This window comes from Dendrobates tinctorius, unplaced genomic scaffold (genome assembly GCF_039654945.1).
Source record: "Dendrobates tinctorius isolate UK_male_01 unplaced genomic scaffold, ASM3965494v1 ptg000035l, whole genome shotgun sequence".
Classification (NCBI taxonomy): domain Eukaryota; kingdom Metazoa; phylum Chordata; class Amphibia; order Anura; family Dendrobatidae; genus Dendrobates; species Dendrobates tinctorius.
Window position 1 is genome coordinate 35,077,501 of NW_027361703.1, and position 17,135 is coordinate 35,094,635.

Sequence of the window (17,135 nt, forward strand, 5' to 3'; positions counted from 1 at the left end):
TATTATCTGACAGAATTGCAGGGGTGTCAATACGTTTGGCCATGACTGTATCTAATTTCATACCTCCACCTGCTATAATCAATTTTGTTGTAAGCCAGTTAGCCTAAGAATTTTCTTGAAATGTAGAAGAAAAGTTGCTGAGTGCCATTTGAATATTTTTCGACATAATGAAAATGGTCTCCTTACTTGAATCCCAGGAAGAGCCATTGAAGCCATATCCAAGATAGTATCATCAAAATGATAGTGATTGGAATGCAGAGAAGAAACCATGTACCAAAATTAATCTCTGTGCTCTGTGGATAGCGTCTAAAAGAAAAATCCACCATACATACTGCCATGAGCATCACAAAAAGTTATTGGGTTACAGAAGCAAACATACTTCTTTAATCTTACATACACGAAATGCATTAGAGATGCAAAATGTTTAATGAAACTCATACTCAACAAGTTTTTTAGGTCAAAATACATGCATTTAAGAAAATAAAAATGCCTCCAATGATATCCATATCCGTCAAGACTATTTGTTTTGAAGGGTCTGTATTATATATGAGCGAATCTGCAAAAAATTTGAATTTGACAGATATGCTCCAGTTCAGTTGGGGAATTCAATTTGCATTGTATTAGGATGGTGCAAATCAACCAGAAAAGAGTTAAAAAACCTTCCTATATTCATCTCTCCTCAGCTCTACCACCATTGATGGCTGCCTGATCAATTTTCTGTCTTCTCTCCTGTGTCTTTTATCTCCTATCTTCTTCTGGTGCAGGCCTCCAATGTTACCGCTCTTAATCAGGCTCCATGTGGTCATGGGAGGAGGGGTAACAAACATTATTGATGTCAATGACAAGTGTCTCATCCCACATGACAGATTGGGCCAATTAAACGACTAGTGGCAGGAAAGAAATGAGAGTCCCAAGTAGAACTGACAATGAGACTTTGAAAAAGGTTTTTAACTCTTTCCCAGTCCTCATGATAGGAAGGCCTCCACTTTGCTGTCTTTCATGTAAATTGAATCACAAAATATTTGGATTCTGACAAATCAGAATTTTGGGGGAAATTATAATTTAATTTGTTACGAATTGATTTGCAAATTTTTACTCTAGACTATACATATTTTTGCCTCTCTGCTTCTTGTTACTTTATCTTTTCTTTTAATTTTACACTGGGTTAAAATATGAGTAAAAACAGAGACATATAGGGGCCAATTCATTAACACTGGTGTGGCACAGAAGCATAGAAATATGATGTCCTAATTCGTTTAAGAGGCGCACACCCCTTCATCAGTTAGGAGCATTTTTTTAACTGGTATGTGCCAAAATGGTACTACAAGGACTGGAGTGCATTTTTGGAGTAAAATATACCACTAAGGTTCTGTAAGTTTTCATTACTTTGATGGGTGGTCATAGCTGCCCCCCGTCTCACCCATGCCACGCTCATGCCCAGCTCATATTGGTGTAGCTGGCTGATACTAGAGTGTAAATGACAAAAGTCAGGATAGTTTTTGCAAACCAGTAGGTGATCTGCTGTTCTTAATTGCGCTGGTCGGTTTGTGTAAACGGACCCTATATTTGGAAAAAAAAAGCTTAGATTGCATGTGCACGATCAGGAAAAGTAGCATTTTGGACTCAGCGTATTTTTGCGGGGTCCGAAATGCTATGTTCTACATTACAAGCGCAGTGGATGGGATTTATGGAGATCCCATGCCCACTGTGCTTTTTTAGCACTGCGTAAACTGACCTGCAGTTTCCGAGCCGCCGCATGTCAAGTTCTGTATCATCTGCGAATATTCCTCAATAGAATGTCATTAGGTGCAGTAAATCCGCATAGTTCCAAAGACAAGTATGTAATGTAGAATGCAGCGAAAATGCTCTGCGTCCAAACGCTACAATTCCTGATCGTGGGCACATACCCTTAGATGAAAGCAACTGGTCTTACGTTTGAAACGTTTCTGCAAAAATCAAGTTAGTTGATGTTCCAGTTATGGTGGTCAGTCCTCCAATTGTTGATGAATATGCAATGCACAAACACATGGCTTTGCACATCATATGGTCCTTTTTATTTCTGTATCTTTTTTCTGAAGCTGGCTGAATCTGCAACAAAATAAAAAAAAAATTAACATACGCCATGGTAAATGATAGTTGTTGCATTACTAATTTTTACCCACAGTGTTGGAACATGACACTAGGCTCTGCCAGCATTGGAAAATTGGACAAAAATAAGGATTTACACATGGCTAAAAGTATGAGTATTTTTAAGACGTCATTGATTTTGGGAAGAAAATACAATACCAACAGTACAATAGTGAACCCTGTTTAGTATTTTTAATATCCAAAAATACAGCCATAGCATCACTGGACTGATAAAGTCAATAGTCGTAAATAAGCTGCAAACACTTTTTTATGCTTGTGATTTTAATGTCTTCTATTTATGACAATGGAGGTTTTTTGTTATATTATCATTGTTACATATTTCTTGCCATTTTTCAGTAAGTCTATTATTTAGGCTACAATAACAAAAACATGACTGAAAATGTATTATAATTTTGGAAATGTCATTTTAAACAAAAAAAATAACTTCTCAATATACAGACTGTTTATAGAGGAATGACTTTTTCTCGCAGTACACTCTAAGGGGAAAAAAGCTTCAGGCAAGAGTTTTACACATGCTGTACTGAAGATGTTGAGGACTGGATTCTAACAGCGTACAAAACAGATCTTATGTTATATAATATAAATGTAACACTGCTTGTTTGGTATTATAGGCAATCTTCCTATTAGTGAGAAGTACTCTACAGATCAACAGTGTGTATGATATACAGATATAAGATATTGAAATATTTGTATAAAACATTTTGTTTTGAGTTTTTGTAACTAAAAGATCATCCATTGATCAATGTCTAAAAGGTCCTTAGAAGTGGTAATCAAGAGTCTCATATCAATGTTTGAGGTGTCTTAAAGAGGTTGTCCACTACTTTAACATTGATGACCTATTCTTAGGATAAGAACGACACCCGGCACCCCCGCCAATCAGATGTTCTCGGTGTCAGTGGCAGCCAGAACTGCACAGTTACGGAGTTGCACAGCACAGCTCCTTTGACAGAACAGTGGCCAAGACCACTATAGGAGGCAGACCTGCAGTGCGCAGCCACTATAGAGTTGATGAAGTTCTGCAGCTCTGTAATTGAACAGTTTCTGCTGCTGCTGACTTCGGGAACAGCGGATTGTCGGAGGTGCTGGAGGTCGCACCCCATTGATATAAATCAGACATTGATGATCTATCCTAAAGATAGGTCATCAATGTTTAAGTTGTGGTCAACCTCTTTAAAGTACAAAGGTTCCTGAGAGCACAAGACATTTGCTATTGTAGTCCAACCATTAGGGATAATACCACCTGGCCAGTATGTTTCTGAATGATTTAAATACAATGTGCCAATGATACTTTGTAAGCCTACTGTATGAACAGAAAAGCATAGATCAAAGCAATTCTTTGATCACAAGGTGAGATACAGTTTCTCTGGGTTGGAGGTGGAAGTGAATAACTGGAGTATAAATGACCAAATTGTGACACATGGGTGGGGGGTTAATTCAGAGAGGAAGGAGGATTTGTTGGCATTCAGAGCTGGGTTCCTGAGAGAGGTAGGCCATACCATAGAAATAGCATTTCAAGGAGATGAGAGCCACCAAGATGGCATAACCAGCCGTCACTAAAGAAGATGGCAGTGAAATAAGGATTGCAGATAGAAACTATATGAACCTGGTACGAGCCTAGTGGAGAAAGGTGCACTATTTTCGTGGGCACTGCATTTACTCTTTTTTAGTGCTGTCTAATATAAGGGCAATGTATAACGCTATTTATCTGGGCATTATCCTTGGCCTTATCTTGGTATTGCATGTACTATTTTTCTGAGGACTGACATTACGGTGCCATGTACTATGTGTGGCACTATCATTTAGCTTGCTGTTGTGTATTGCCATATGGATACTAAATCGCAATATTTATTTGAACTCAGTTTAGCACCTTTCAGTCATTGTATGCAATTATATGGGCACTAAGTGGCATCATTTTGACAATATATTTACCATTTTACTACTACTTATGTTGATTGATCTGTAAAGTTTAGGATCTTTATATACTTATATATTATGTATTTATGAATAATAAATATAAAGTCAATTATCTTGTAATACGGTAGTAGGGAAACAATCATCTACTTGAAAGTCTGAACATATATGAACTTGGTTAAGGTCTTAAAGGTCAGTAACGCATATATGGACTTTGTCTATGACAGTAATGTTAAGGAAAAATTAGTCATTGATAAAATGAGTTCATTAACATATAATCTGCTTGATAACACTGCCATAAAATAACAGTTCACCAGCGGAATACATGCCTGCAGAGTAAGACTATCATAAAGATAAGAAAACATTTTATAGGTTCCTCTAAGAAAATATCTAATCCAGAATGTAAAATAAACAGTCTTTGGTCATCGAAATGCTATTTGTGAGCGTTTTTAGAGCAATCAAGTAAGAATGGTTTGTTAAACATATTTTGCAGATCACGTTCTCATGACAATAAGAAGTGTCATGTTAAAGTGAAATATCGGGGTCAGTTATTACTGTAGTCAGTAAAGTGACAACTTTATGACAGCATAATTGTCACATTAGTGTCTCCACTAGTAACTGACCCTGATATTTCACTTTCACAGTGAACATATCACTAATATATCAGAGCAGGTACCTAAAATAGAAGCTACTGAAGATAACATAGAAGAAAACCATTCACTGCATCCTACATGATCAGCACATGTCAAAAAGTGAAATGGGTTTTATTACTGCTTGAAAAAAATAAAAAGCAAATGTTACATGTCAACAAAAATATTAATTTAACACACAGTGCAAAGTGTCTGAAAAAGAGAATAAAACTGTTATGTGAAGTGGAATTATTTAGGCTTGAAAGTGGTAGCGGGACAATATTAAGTGTCTGCCGGCAACAGTGAAGCATGATGGAGATCGCTTGCAAGTTTGTGGCCGCATTTCTGCAAATGGTGTTGTGGATTCAGAATAAATGATGTATGCAATGCTGGGAAATATAGGCAAATTCTTATCCATCAGGAAGCCTCTGATTGGCTCCAAATTTATTCTGCAGCAGGAAAACAACCCCACACAACCAGCCAATGTCATTAAGAACTATTTTGAACATAAAGAAGAACAAAGAGCAGTGGAAGTGATAATATGGCCCCAACAGAGTCCTGATCTCAACGTCATTCAGACTGTCTAGAATTACATAAAATAGAGAAGAGAAAGGCCAGGGTTTATCCGCGCTAGACCACAAGGAACCAACCGAAGATACAAGCAAACCTTTAATCACACTCAAGCCAACGCGTTTCATGGCCACCTGGCCACTTCATCAGGGCAGCAATGTTACAGTCAGTTCACAAGAAACCATTTTATATATCACACAGATGACATCATAATGATGTCAGTTCCTGTGGGAACGCCCACATTGAACGAGAAACCCTAAAATTAATCATCCTGATGAAAAAATTATTATAAAAATGTTGATAAAAACATTTATATAATATAAAATGCTAAAACCAATATTTAAAATAGATTAAAAAAATTGTGTGAATCGATGTGCAATTTAGCAAAAACAATAGCAGCATAGAACCCATGTTTCAGTGGCTAAACAATGGATTAAGAACATAATTTCCAATTCTACTGCTTTTAGCTTCTGTAGCTTCTGCAATCACCATCTAAAGTAACTTTAGAGCTTCAGCACCATGGTTAAATCATCTAAATAAAAGAAACATTGGGGGGTTTGAACTCATATTATGGAGCCTGCACTCCAATATTACATATATATATATATATATTACGTATATAGATAAAATAATGATTACTAATGTTTTTAATCTCAGAAGTGACCTTAAAGATTCCACACATCTTATTAAACTGATCAATGGAATACCATGGAAAAACTAATTTCAATTTATATCCATGGATGTGACGGGATTATACGCCAACATCCAGCATGAGATTGGCTTGTCCTGCTTTGCCTTGTACCTGGAGGGTGATTCTCATATCCCAACCACTCAAAAAAAAATTTCTCTTAGTTCAATGTGGGCGTTCCCACAGGAACTGACATCATTATGATGTCATCTGTGTGATATATGTAATGGTTTCTTGTGAACTGACTGTAACATTGCTGCCCTGATGAAGTGGCCAGGTGGCCATGAAACAAGTTGGCTTGAGTGTGATTAAAGGTTTGCTTGCATCTTCAGTTGGTTCCTTGTGGTCTAGCGCAGATAACCCCGGCCTTTCTCTTCTCTATTGTATGTATCTGCATCCCGAGATCTGCAGTGGCCAAAACTTCCATAGGTGGTTGTGACCCTTCACAACCACACCAGGTGAGTGGTTTACCTTTGTTAAATACGCTGATGTCCCTCTTTTACCGACTTAGTGCGCTCCCCCTTTCTCTATTTTTAGAATTACATAAAAGGATAGAAATAGATGCACAACAAACCTACAGAGGACCTGTGGTTAGTTCTCCAAGATGTTTGCAACAATCTCCCTGCCGAGTTCTTTCAAAACCTGTATGCAAGTGCATCTAGAAGAACTTATGAATTGATGCTGTTTTGAAGACAAAGAGAGGTCACAAGAACTATTGATTCTAGATTTCTCTTTGGCTCATTCACTTTGCATTTTGTTGATTGGCAGAAATAAACTAACACTTTTTTACCTGTCTTCATAAGTGTGTGCATATCTACAGGGGCTTCTCACAAAATTAGAATATGATCTAAAAGTTAATTTATTTCAGATCCTCAATACAAAAAGTGAAACTCATATATTATATAGAGTTATTACAAACAGAATGATCTATTTCAAGTGTTTAGTTTTGCTAATGTTGATGATTATCGCTTACAGCCAATGAAAACCCCAAAGTCATCATCTCAGTAAATTAGAATACTTTATAACACCAGCTTCAAAAAAATGATTTTAAAATCCAAAATGTTGGCCTACTGAAATTTATATTCAGTAAATGCACTCATTACTTGGTCGGAGCTTCTTTTGCATCAATTACTGAATCAATGCGGCGTTTCATGGAGGCGATCAGCCTGTGGCACTGCTGAGGTGTTTTGGAAGCCCTGGTTGCTTTGATAGCAGCCTTCAGCTTATCTGCATTGTTGGGTTTGGTGTCTCTCATCTTCCTCTTTACAATACCCCATAGATTCTCTATGGGGTTAAGGTCAGGCAAGTTTTCTTGCCATTCAAACATCGTGATACTGTTGTTTTTAAACCAGGTATTGGTACTTTTGGCAGTGTGGACAGGTGCCAAGTCCTGCTGGAGAATGAAATTTCCATCTCCTAAAAGCTTGCAGCAGAGGGAAGCATGAAGTGCTCTAAAATTTCCTGGTAGACGGCTGTGCTGACTTTGGTCTTGATAAAACAGAGTGGACCTACACCAGCAGATGACATGGCTCCCTAAACCATCACTGATTGTGGAAACTTCACACTAGACCTCAAGCAGCTTGGATTGTATACCTCAACACTCTTCCTCCAGACTCTGGGACCTTGATTCCCAAATGAAATGCAAAATTTACTTTAATCTGAAAACACCTTGGCCCACTGAGCAACAGTCCAGTTTTTCTCCTTGATCCAGGTAAGATGCTTCTGGCGTTGTCTATTGGTCATGAGTAGCTTAACACAAGGAATGCAACACTTGTAGCCCATGTCCTAGATACATCTGTGTGTGGTGTCTCTTGAAGCAATGACTCCAGCAGCAGTTCATGTCTTGAGAATCTCCCCCAAATTTTTAATGGCTTTTCTTAACAATCTTTTCAAGGCTGCGGTTATCACAGTTGCTTGTGCACCTTTTTCTACCACACTTTTTCCTTCCACTCGACTTTCCATTAATATGCTTGGATACATCACTCTTTGAACAGCCAGCTTCTTTAGCAATTACCTTTTTGTGGTTTACCCTCCTTGTGGAGTATGTCAATGACTGACTTTTGGACATTTGTCAATTCAGAAGTCTTCCCCATGATTGTGGAGCTTACTGAAATAAACTAAGGAACCTTTTTAACCACTTAGCGACAGAGCCAATATGGTACTTAATGACCACCAACATAGAAGAGGATTCTTTACTGTTAGGGCAGTGAGAATCTGGAATTCCTTGCCTGAGGAGGTGGTGATGGCGAACTCAGTCAAGGGGTTCAAGAAAAGCCTGGATGTCTTCCTGGAGTTTAACAATATTGTATCTTACAGTTATTAGGTTCTTTAGAAGGACGTAGAGCTGGGGATTTATTCTGACTGAATATACAATACGATATAATACACTTTATTGATCCCAAGGGAAATTATGATAATTATGGTAAAATATGGAATATAGGTTGAACTGGATGGACAAATGTCTTTTTTTCGGCTTTGCTAACTATGTTACTATGACCAAGCCAAATTTTACAATTCTGGCCACTGTGACTTTATGAAGCCATAGCTCTAGAACGCTTCAACGTATCCCACTGATTCTGAGATTTTTTTAGTGACATATTGTACTTCATGACAGTGGTAAAATTTCTTCGAAATGAAAAAATGGAAATGTGGAAAAAAAAAAAAAAAGAAAATTTTGCAATTTTCAAACTTTTAATTTTTGAACCCTTAAATTAGAGTGTGGTGACACACAAAATAGTTAATAAATAACATTCCCACATGTCAACTTTACATCAGTACAATTTTGGAAACATTTTTTTCTGTTAGGACGCTATAAGGGTTAAAATTTGACCAGTGATTTCTCATTTTTCCAACAAAATTTACAAAACCATTTTTTTTAGGGACCACCTCATACTTGAAGTGAGGTTGGGGGTCAATATAACAGAAAATACCCAAAAGTGACACCATTCTAAAAACTGCACCCCTCAAGGTGCGCAAAACCACATTCAAGAAGTTTATTAACCCTTCAGGTGCTTCACGCAAACTAAAGCAATGTGGAAGGAAAAAAATTAACATTTTACTTTTTTCACAAAAAATTTACTTTCGAACCATTTTTTTTATTTTCACATGGGTATCAGGAGAAAATGGACCACAAAATTTGTTGTGAAATTTCTACGCCAATATCCCATATGTGGGAGAAAGCCACTGTTTGGATAATGGCAGGGCCCAGAAGCGAAGGAGCACCTTTTGACTTTTTGAACGCAAAATTGTCTGGAATCAATGGTGGCTCCAGGTCACGTTTGGAGACCCCCTGATGTACCTAAACAGTGGAACCCCATTCTAACTCCAACCCTAACCCCAAAACACCCCTAACCCTAATCTCAGCTCTAACCATAACCCTAATCACAAACCTAACTCTAACACATCCCCAACCCTAACTTTAGCCCAATCCTAACTTTAGCTCAATCCAAACCCTAACCCTAGCCTCAACATTAACCCTAGCCCAACCCTAACCATAACTTTAGCCCAACCCTAATTTTAGCCCAACTCTAACCCTAATGGAAAAATGGAAATAAAAACTTTTTTTATTTTATTATTTTTATCTAAATAAGGGGGTGATAAAGGGTGGATTGATTTACAATTTTTTTTAAATTTTAATCACTGTGATAGACCCTATCACAGTGATCAAAATGAACCAATAAGAAAAATTACCTATTGTTGCCGGTCCGCAGATCTCGGTGCGCACACTGCGCATGCGCCTGCCATTTTCTTCCTGGAAGAAGATGCCTTGGGCAGGGGGACTTCACGAGGGGATGCAGGGACACCCCAGGTACCAGAGGCACCAGGGGGGAGATTGGGGGACCCCATCTCTCCTCTGATTTGTGATCACTTCAGAGGAGAGAGAAATTAAATGGGAAATCAAACTCTTTTTTTGCAATCACCATTATTCCATTAATAATGGCGATCGCAAAACTGGGTCAGTAAAAACTGACCCGAATCATGTTCTCTGGGGTCCCGGAGAAATTCCGATGCTGGGGAGCGATATACACTTATTTCCCAGCGCCGTTAAAGTGCGGTGCTGAGGCATAAATACCCTTAATTGCCACCATTAAAATGTGTATTGGTGGTCATTAAGGGGTTAAACACTTATGAAGCCTTTGCAGGTGTTTTTTTGTTAATTATTCTAATTTACTGAAATAATGACTTTTGGGCTTTCATTGGCTATAAGTCATAATCATCAACATTAACAGAAATAAATGTAGCTCTTTGTAAACAGATAGCATCTACTGTATGTAGCTCTTTATAAACAGATAGCATTAATCTTAAAGAAACCCTCCCATCAAAATTTGTATCCTCTTAATATATTGCACTCATCATACTATACAGCACTGTATTCTTACAATTGCTCATTTTGCCCTTCTACCAAGCTAATTCTTCTCTTTTCCATTAGGTATATGGCATCACATGATTAAAAACTGACTGACTAAAACCCTCTAAGTTCTAAATAGAAATAGGAGATCAATTTTCCCTGCATAAGTCCCTGTCAGTTGGGTCAACTGTTGAAGAGGGCGATGACTCGTGCAGAGAATGGAGACTTCCTTTTACTACATAGAGCAGAGAAAACAGAAGAATTAGCTGGGTAGAAAGGCAAAATGAGCAATTAAAAGTACACAGTGCTATATAATATGATGGTTGTATATTAAGAGGATAAAATTTTTGATGGGAGTGCCTCTTTAAAATAATTAAATAGCAGTTATTGTGGGACTAGTATAGGCCTGTGTCAGCTGTCTTATACTAGCAGTAAAATATTCAGACCTATTGGAAAAAGATTACACAGTTATGGTTATTGCTGATAAACATCTTAGAAAGTGACTTTCTGTATTCTATAGTCATCACTTTAACAGGTAATCCAGTGTCATTGTCTTAGAAATGGCTTCTAGGTTATTGTGCTACTTTACGTTCAGCAAAGGTTATTAACTGTTAGGTCATGGGCATGAAGTTCAAAGTTATCTATTTATGGTCAGCTATGTTCCTAAGTCTGCAAACAAAATGGTGAGTGGTGCCAATCTTTATGACATCACCAGTGAACATTAACGCATCAATAGGTGCTTAAAACTCTTATACCTATCAGTTACTATATATATCAAGACCTCAAATAATAGAGAAAATAGTCATTGGATCTCTACCGCAAACATTTGACATATCATATCAAATACCACTTTAAGTGTTGGATTGCCCTATCCTTTTCTAGTGCTATAATCATGTTGTTTCACAACCTTAAAGAGAGTCTTTCACATACTTTTTGTCCATGAAATCAATACCAGCACTTGGCAGTGGAATGGAAATGATGTAAAAGTGTACTTGTACTTGTGTGATCACAGAGATAGGTCTAATTGACAAGAAAATGAATTTTTACAACTTTTGCAAATGTCCCATGGGAGGTGCCAAGTCCTGCAAGTGCTCAGGCTTACATCAGTTAATCCTTCTTCATGCCTTTCAATTTATTTTGATTGATGTTTCAAATGTTGTCAAACTGACTCTCAGTATTATTGAAATCTTGCACGTATTGTGTGATCCAAAAATGGAGCATGAGCTGTATTTTATCTACTGTAGTTCCAGCAGCAACAGAAGCACTGTCCTATACTAAAGATTTCGCTCTGAAGAGTTTAAGTAGGACAACTCCTAAGCCACAATCAAGACCAAGGGTGAGGCATTGGGTAAAGTTTGCTGATGAAAGGCTGAGCACTTTCCAGGAGCGGGACCACCCACTTAACACTTGCCATCCCAATAGCATATGCAATCAAAGTTCATTGTCTCTTCAACTAGCCCTTTCTCAACAGCTGCCACTAAATTAAGTTACTACATCTGTTTCAGTCCATATTGTTATAAATATAAGAAGTGGTTTAAACCACTGAAAATAGAACTACAAAAGAGCTGAGATCGGTAGTGCTGTACTCAGCCGCTCTTGGTTATTTGCACCATGGTTGAACCAATGAAACTGCACATCCAATCTGAATGCATAGGTATGCACTTATTATTTGTTACCAATTTTTAAAACTCTTTTGCAGCATTTTTGAAAAAAAATTGCTCCCCATTTTTTTAAAAATAATTGAAGCCAAATAAGTCCAAAACCTAATTTATAAAGTAACACCTTTAACCGAACACTTGCATCATCTAAGTCCAAGTAAGGTAAAAAAAAATCTGTGCATTTACCACAACAGAGCTTGAGTATTTTCAGCAAATAATTTGAAGAAGATACTATTTAACTATGGTTAGAAATACTAAGACTATCACAACCAGTTACACTGAACTATGTCAATGGACTTTACACATTAACCTGTTTGGAAAAAATACATTTAGAAATGTCATGCTCACATAAGAACACGCTATAGTCTACTTTGACTGACTATTGCTGCTTGGTCATAAAAGCTGAAGTTTATGATGGGTGGCCTACTAACTACTTCTCAAAGCAGCAGGAATCATGCAATCATCTTGATAACAATTGTTCTGGGGTGCTAAAGATTAGCTGTGCGGTATTCATGGTATGTCAATTTGATTTTGACATTCCCACAATGAGTTGTCTCCTGAGACAACTGTTTCCTTTGCTTCCTCTGGTCCATGTTGAGTGTGATACACACCATGTCACCAAGCAGCACAGTGAGTATCTGTAGCCCTCTATACAGGCCCACTCACTGATTCCAAGACTGTAGACACCTGTGATGCTAATTAGTGGTCCCACCTTGAATTAACATATCCCTTTATTACAAGATGGGGCCCAATGAGGGAGAATATTACAGGAAGGAGCCATAATAGGGGACATTATTACATGGAGGTGATCATGCATGTATTTTTAGGCTGTAGAACATAACAAGGGCCCATACATCTGACCAACATACAGGTGGGGGGGCTAAAGTCCAAATTTTGCACAAGGGACCATCAGACTCTAGTTGCTAAGCACAATGAAACACATGGACATAAACTAGAACAGACAAAAAGTGTATATGTAGACAATTCATCACAATCGATCATTATTTAAATGAATGTTACATAGATAATGTGGAACCTTAGAAATTACAAAGTTGTCAATCAGCATTTTTCAGAATTCCCCCCCCCCCCACACACACAAACGCACACAAACATATAATTTGAGCTTGGCTATATAAGCATGTTATCTGTGAATTAACGACACGCCTCCCTGTATATATGATACCGCTTATCTCTATAGTAGATAATTAATACGAGAACATAAATAATCAGACAGATGGAATTAACCTTTGTTTGGTCCATATATTCCTTATTCAGGGGATTTTCTTATCCACCAATGGAGTGGGGAAAGGATTCCCTTCATAGTTAAAGTAAGGTTTTACCTCTTTTTCTTGATGACTATAGGTTTCAGCTCGATGTTCTTCATCAGCCTGGTTAAAGAATAACGGTTGTTAATTTTATTATGAACTGAATTCTTCACAGATGTATTTTTTTTGTTTTTTGAAAATAAACTAATAAAAATAGGATGAGCTGTAAAACAAGTTATCAGTAACCTAAAAAAATGAATTATCAGGTCATAGATATTATAAAGGTATGCCAAAAAGATAGTCTTTTGACATCAGTCTGTGCACTAGAAATAAATGGGTACAGCGAGTGCACATCTGACTGACCAAAAAGGTGCTATGAAGACATACAGTAAATGATATTTTTCTAGTCCTGCTATCTGAAATTTTAGGTACAGTGTGATAAGCAGTGGCGAAAAAAAGAATTACTTTTCTATATGTGTAAATGGTGCTCAAGACCAATTGGTTTAGTATAACTTGGTGAATGCAACTCAGAATAAACAAGAAATCATTGCTAAAAGAAGAAAGGGATGCAGTAGAGATTGGTTGATGGAAGGAGCTTGCTGAATGTACAGTAAAGGCCCCCATATACAATAGATTAATACCATTGAAATCCACAGATATCACTGAGTACAGTTGATGGTTTAATATGTACAGGGGTGCCAGCCGAATAGTGGTGGGGGAGATGTCAATTTTGTACTGATGATCGCTTTGTTCTCCCTGGGATAAGCCGCCGGCCAAATAGTCAGCTAGCAACTTTCTCACAGAGATGAGAAGAGCAGTTGGCCAAGCGAGAGTCAGCTGAAATGACTGTAGATCGAACGATCGACCTAAGCATTGATCAGCCAACAACCATCTAATGTGTATGGTCAGCTTGTGTAAATAGTTGGTATACCACTAGTACTCATTCTACGTAAAGCCTAAGTATATTTCTACACAAAAAAATATTTTCCCTTAACATGAATGAATTGGTGCTAATTACATTTATATGTGAACATGTTGGGCTTTGGTTTTCCCTGATTTACGGGGGGTAAGTCCATTTCATAATGTTACTCTATTGTTCTAGAATATGCTATAACATTTTGAAGATCAGGTCATCTTATAAGATCCTAGTAACAAAGGAATCAAGATTTCTTTAATATTTCTCCTGCACAAAAGCACTTTGAGCAAATATCTAAAAAGCACATTGGAAATCTATCGTCAATTCAAAGGTGGGCAACAAGATTAGTAATTAGGATGGAGGGGCTCATATCGAAAGGTTAGAAAAGTTGGGCCTGTTTAGCTGAGAAAAAATCAGATCAGAACTGCTCTCATTTATATGTATAAACACTTGTGTGGTCAATACAAAGGACTGGCACTGTATGTGTTCCTTCATTCCAAATAGGGGACATTCATTTGCATGAAAGAAAGGCAATTTGGACATCTACATAGGATATGGTTATTTACAGTTAGAGTAGTAAGACTTTGGAATGGCATACCACATCAGGTAGTAATGGAAGACAATAAATCAGCATTCAAAAAGGGCTGGATGCTTTTCTCATAACAAATGGCATTGTTGGTTATAAATAATCCAGTGATAGCTTGATGGATCTGTGTTTTTTTCCACCTATGAAACTTTATAAAAAGCCTTTTAAAGTGCTTTACGCTACCAGGGTATTAGAAATGTGAAGGACATTTCTATAGGGTAGTTATCATATTTGCAGTAGGTACATGTATATTGGATTCCATCTATTTCTATTGCATAAAATCAAAAATGTCCCTAGCATTAGTGATGGGTGAGTCCTAAATTACTCGGAATCGCTTGACTCTAGCGAGTCCGAGCCCGGGACTCGCTACTCGTTGCGAGTCTAGAGAGTCCAATGTTAATGAATGGGGAAGCGAGTCTTAGCGAGTAATGTGCGATTTACAAATCGCAGATGTGTCTCGGAAAGCGCTTGCATTGGCGATTTGTAAACCCCACTCGCAACAGTTTGTTGCTGCTGTGTCCGAGTCCAAACTCGCATTTGTTTGTCTTATTTAGCACCGATGAGGCGAGGGAAGCGATTTTCTCTAGCACACACCATGCTTTGAGCAAACAGGAAATAATCCGAGTCGAGTTGACATACGCACACACACACAGAGCAATACAGAGCAATCATGGCCCGTGTCACTGTCAACATGCTGCAGTTGATTGATCTGGTGGAGGCTCGGCCCCTGCTTTGGCTCCCCACTGACCCTGCCTATGGGCATAACATCCAGTGGACTACAGCCTGGAGGGAGATCGCTCAAGTGATGTTCCCTGCACTGCTACGGCCACGATCTCGTCCCTTTGCAACCTCTTTTTTGGGAAATTGTGGTTTTTGTGACATTGTTGACAAATGCACAGTCACCGAGATGGAGTTAGGTGGTGCTGTAGGCGTCACTTGCTGGCGGGGTAAGTGTGTGTGCTGACACCTAGCAGTGAAGCTGCACACTAGTCCCTGCACTGTGCACTGCACTGTAAGGCTTGATCCTCCCTGCCTGCCTGCCTACAGTCTACATAGTACTCCTCTGTCCTCCTGGTAGCTCTCAGAAGAGCTGTTTGGGTTTAATATAAGGAATCTTGAAGTTTCCCTACACTAACTGACAATCCCTATGATCTGCTCAAGCATCTACCTCACCCTGCTCTATCTCAGATCTCTCAGGAATGTAGAGGAAATCGCGGTGGAAAAGGCTTATATACAGCCTCGCCTCTCATACATGACATAGGCATCACGATGGACAGAAGCCAATCATAGTCCTGCCACAACCAACATTACTGAATATGATTGGCTAACATGCTTGTCCATCTAAAAAAGTTTTCTGACCTAACACGCTAGGCTGTCTCGGAAGCTTTGTAGGAACATAACAGATTCTATATTTGCGAGTCCCGAATCCAGTATACAGGACTCGGGATTCGTAGACTCGCTCAGACTCGCTCACAATCGCTGTGTGTTGACATAGGCTGTCTTGGAAACTTGTAGGAACATAACAGATTCTGTATAAGCGAGTCCCGAATCCAGTATACAGGACTCGGAATCGTAGACTCGCTCAGACTCGCTCAGACTCGCTGTTGACAGCGATGTGATATAGCGAGTCTAGCGAGTGAGAAAAAAAAACTCTGACAAAACTAGGATTGCCATTGACTTGCATTGGACTCGTTACTATGTGAGTAATCACTGGGAGACTCGCCGAGTAACGAGTCCAGCGAGTCCCTTACTATTCGCCGAGTAACGAGTCCTAGCGAGTAGACTCGCCCATCCCTACCTAGCATCACTTTCTTCCCTTAATTAAAACATGTAGCTCAAGGGGAACAATCCATTCCTCTGTGGAGATCAATGAAGAAAAAAAGGCCAAGATACAGGACTCCACTATAGGATGCTGTTTTAAACTTTTTCTTAACATGGTCCACTAGCATAATATAGAAAACATTTTAGCTGTAGAGCTTCTTTGACAAAGCCTCTCTATGGCTAAAACATTGCCTATATACAGTGAAGCCGAAAGTGTTGGCACCCCTGAAATTGCTTCAGAAAATGAAGCATTTCTCGCAGATAATTATTACAATTACACATGATTCTTATTCACATGTTTATTTACTTTGAGTGTATTGGAATAACACAAAAAAACAGAGAAAAAAAGGAAAATTGGACATAATGTCACACAAAACCTCAAAAATGGTCTGGTCAAAATTGTTGACACCCTCAACTTAACATTTGGTTGGTCACCCGTTGGAATTTATAACTGAAATCTATCACTTCCTGTAACCATCAACAAGCTTCTTACAGCTCTCAAATGGAATTTTTGACTACTCCTTTTACAAACTGCTCCAGGTCTCTCATATTTGAAGGTGCCTTCTCCCAACAGCAATTTTAAGATCTCTCCACA

General features: G+C 38.3%; 1 protein-coding gene across 1 annotated transcript in view; it reads right to left on the minus strand.

The window, feature by feature from the left end:
- The window catches only part of SLC13A1 (solute carrier family 13 member 1), a 62,520-nt gene that overhangs the window by 19,643 nt on the left and 25,742 nt on the right, over positions 1 to 17,135 (minus strand). The window contains exons 7-9 of the mRNA XM_073573404.1: positions 13,293 to 13,340; positions 1,934 to 2,088; positions 187 to 306 (exon numbers count right to left, since the gene is read on the minus strand). Of these exons, the coding sequence (XP_073429505.1) occupies positions 187 to 306; positions 1,934 to 2,088; positions 13,293 to 13,340 (323 nt within the window). The remainder of the gene's footprint in view (positions 1 to 186; positions 307 to 1,933; positions 2,089 to 13,292; positions 13,341 to 17,135) is intronic.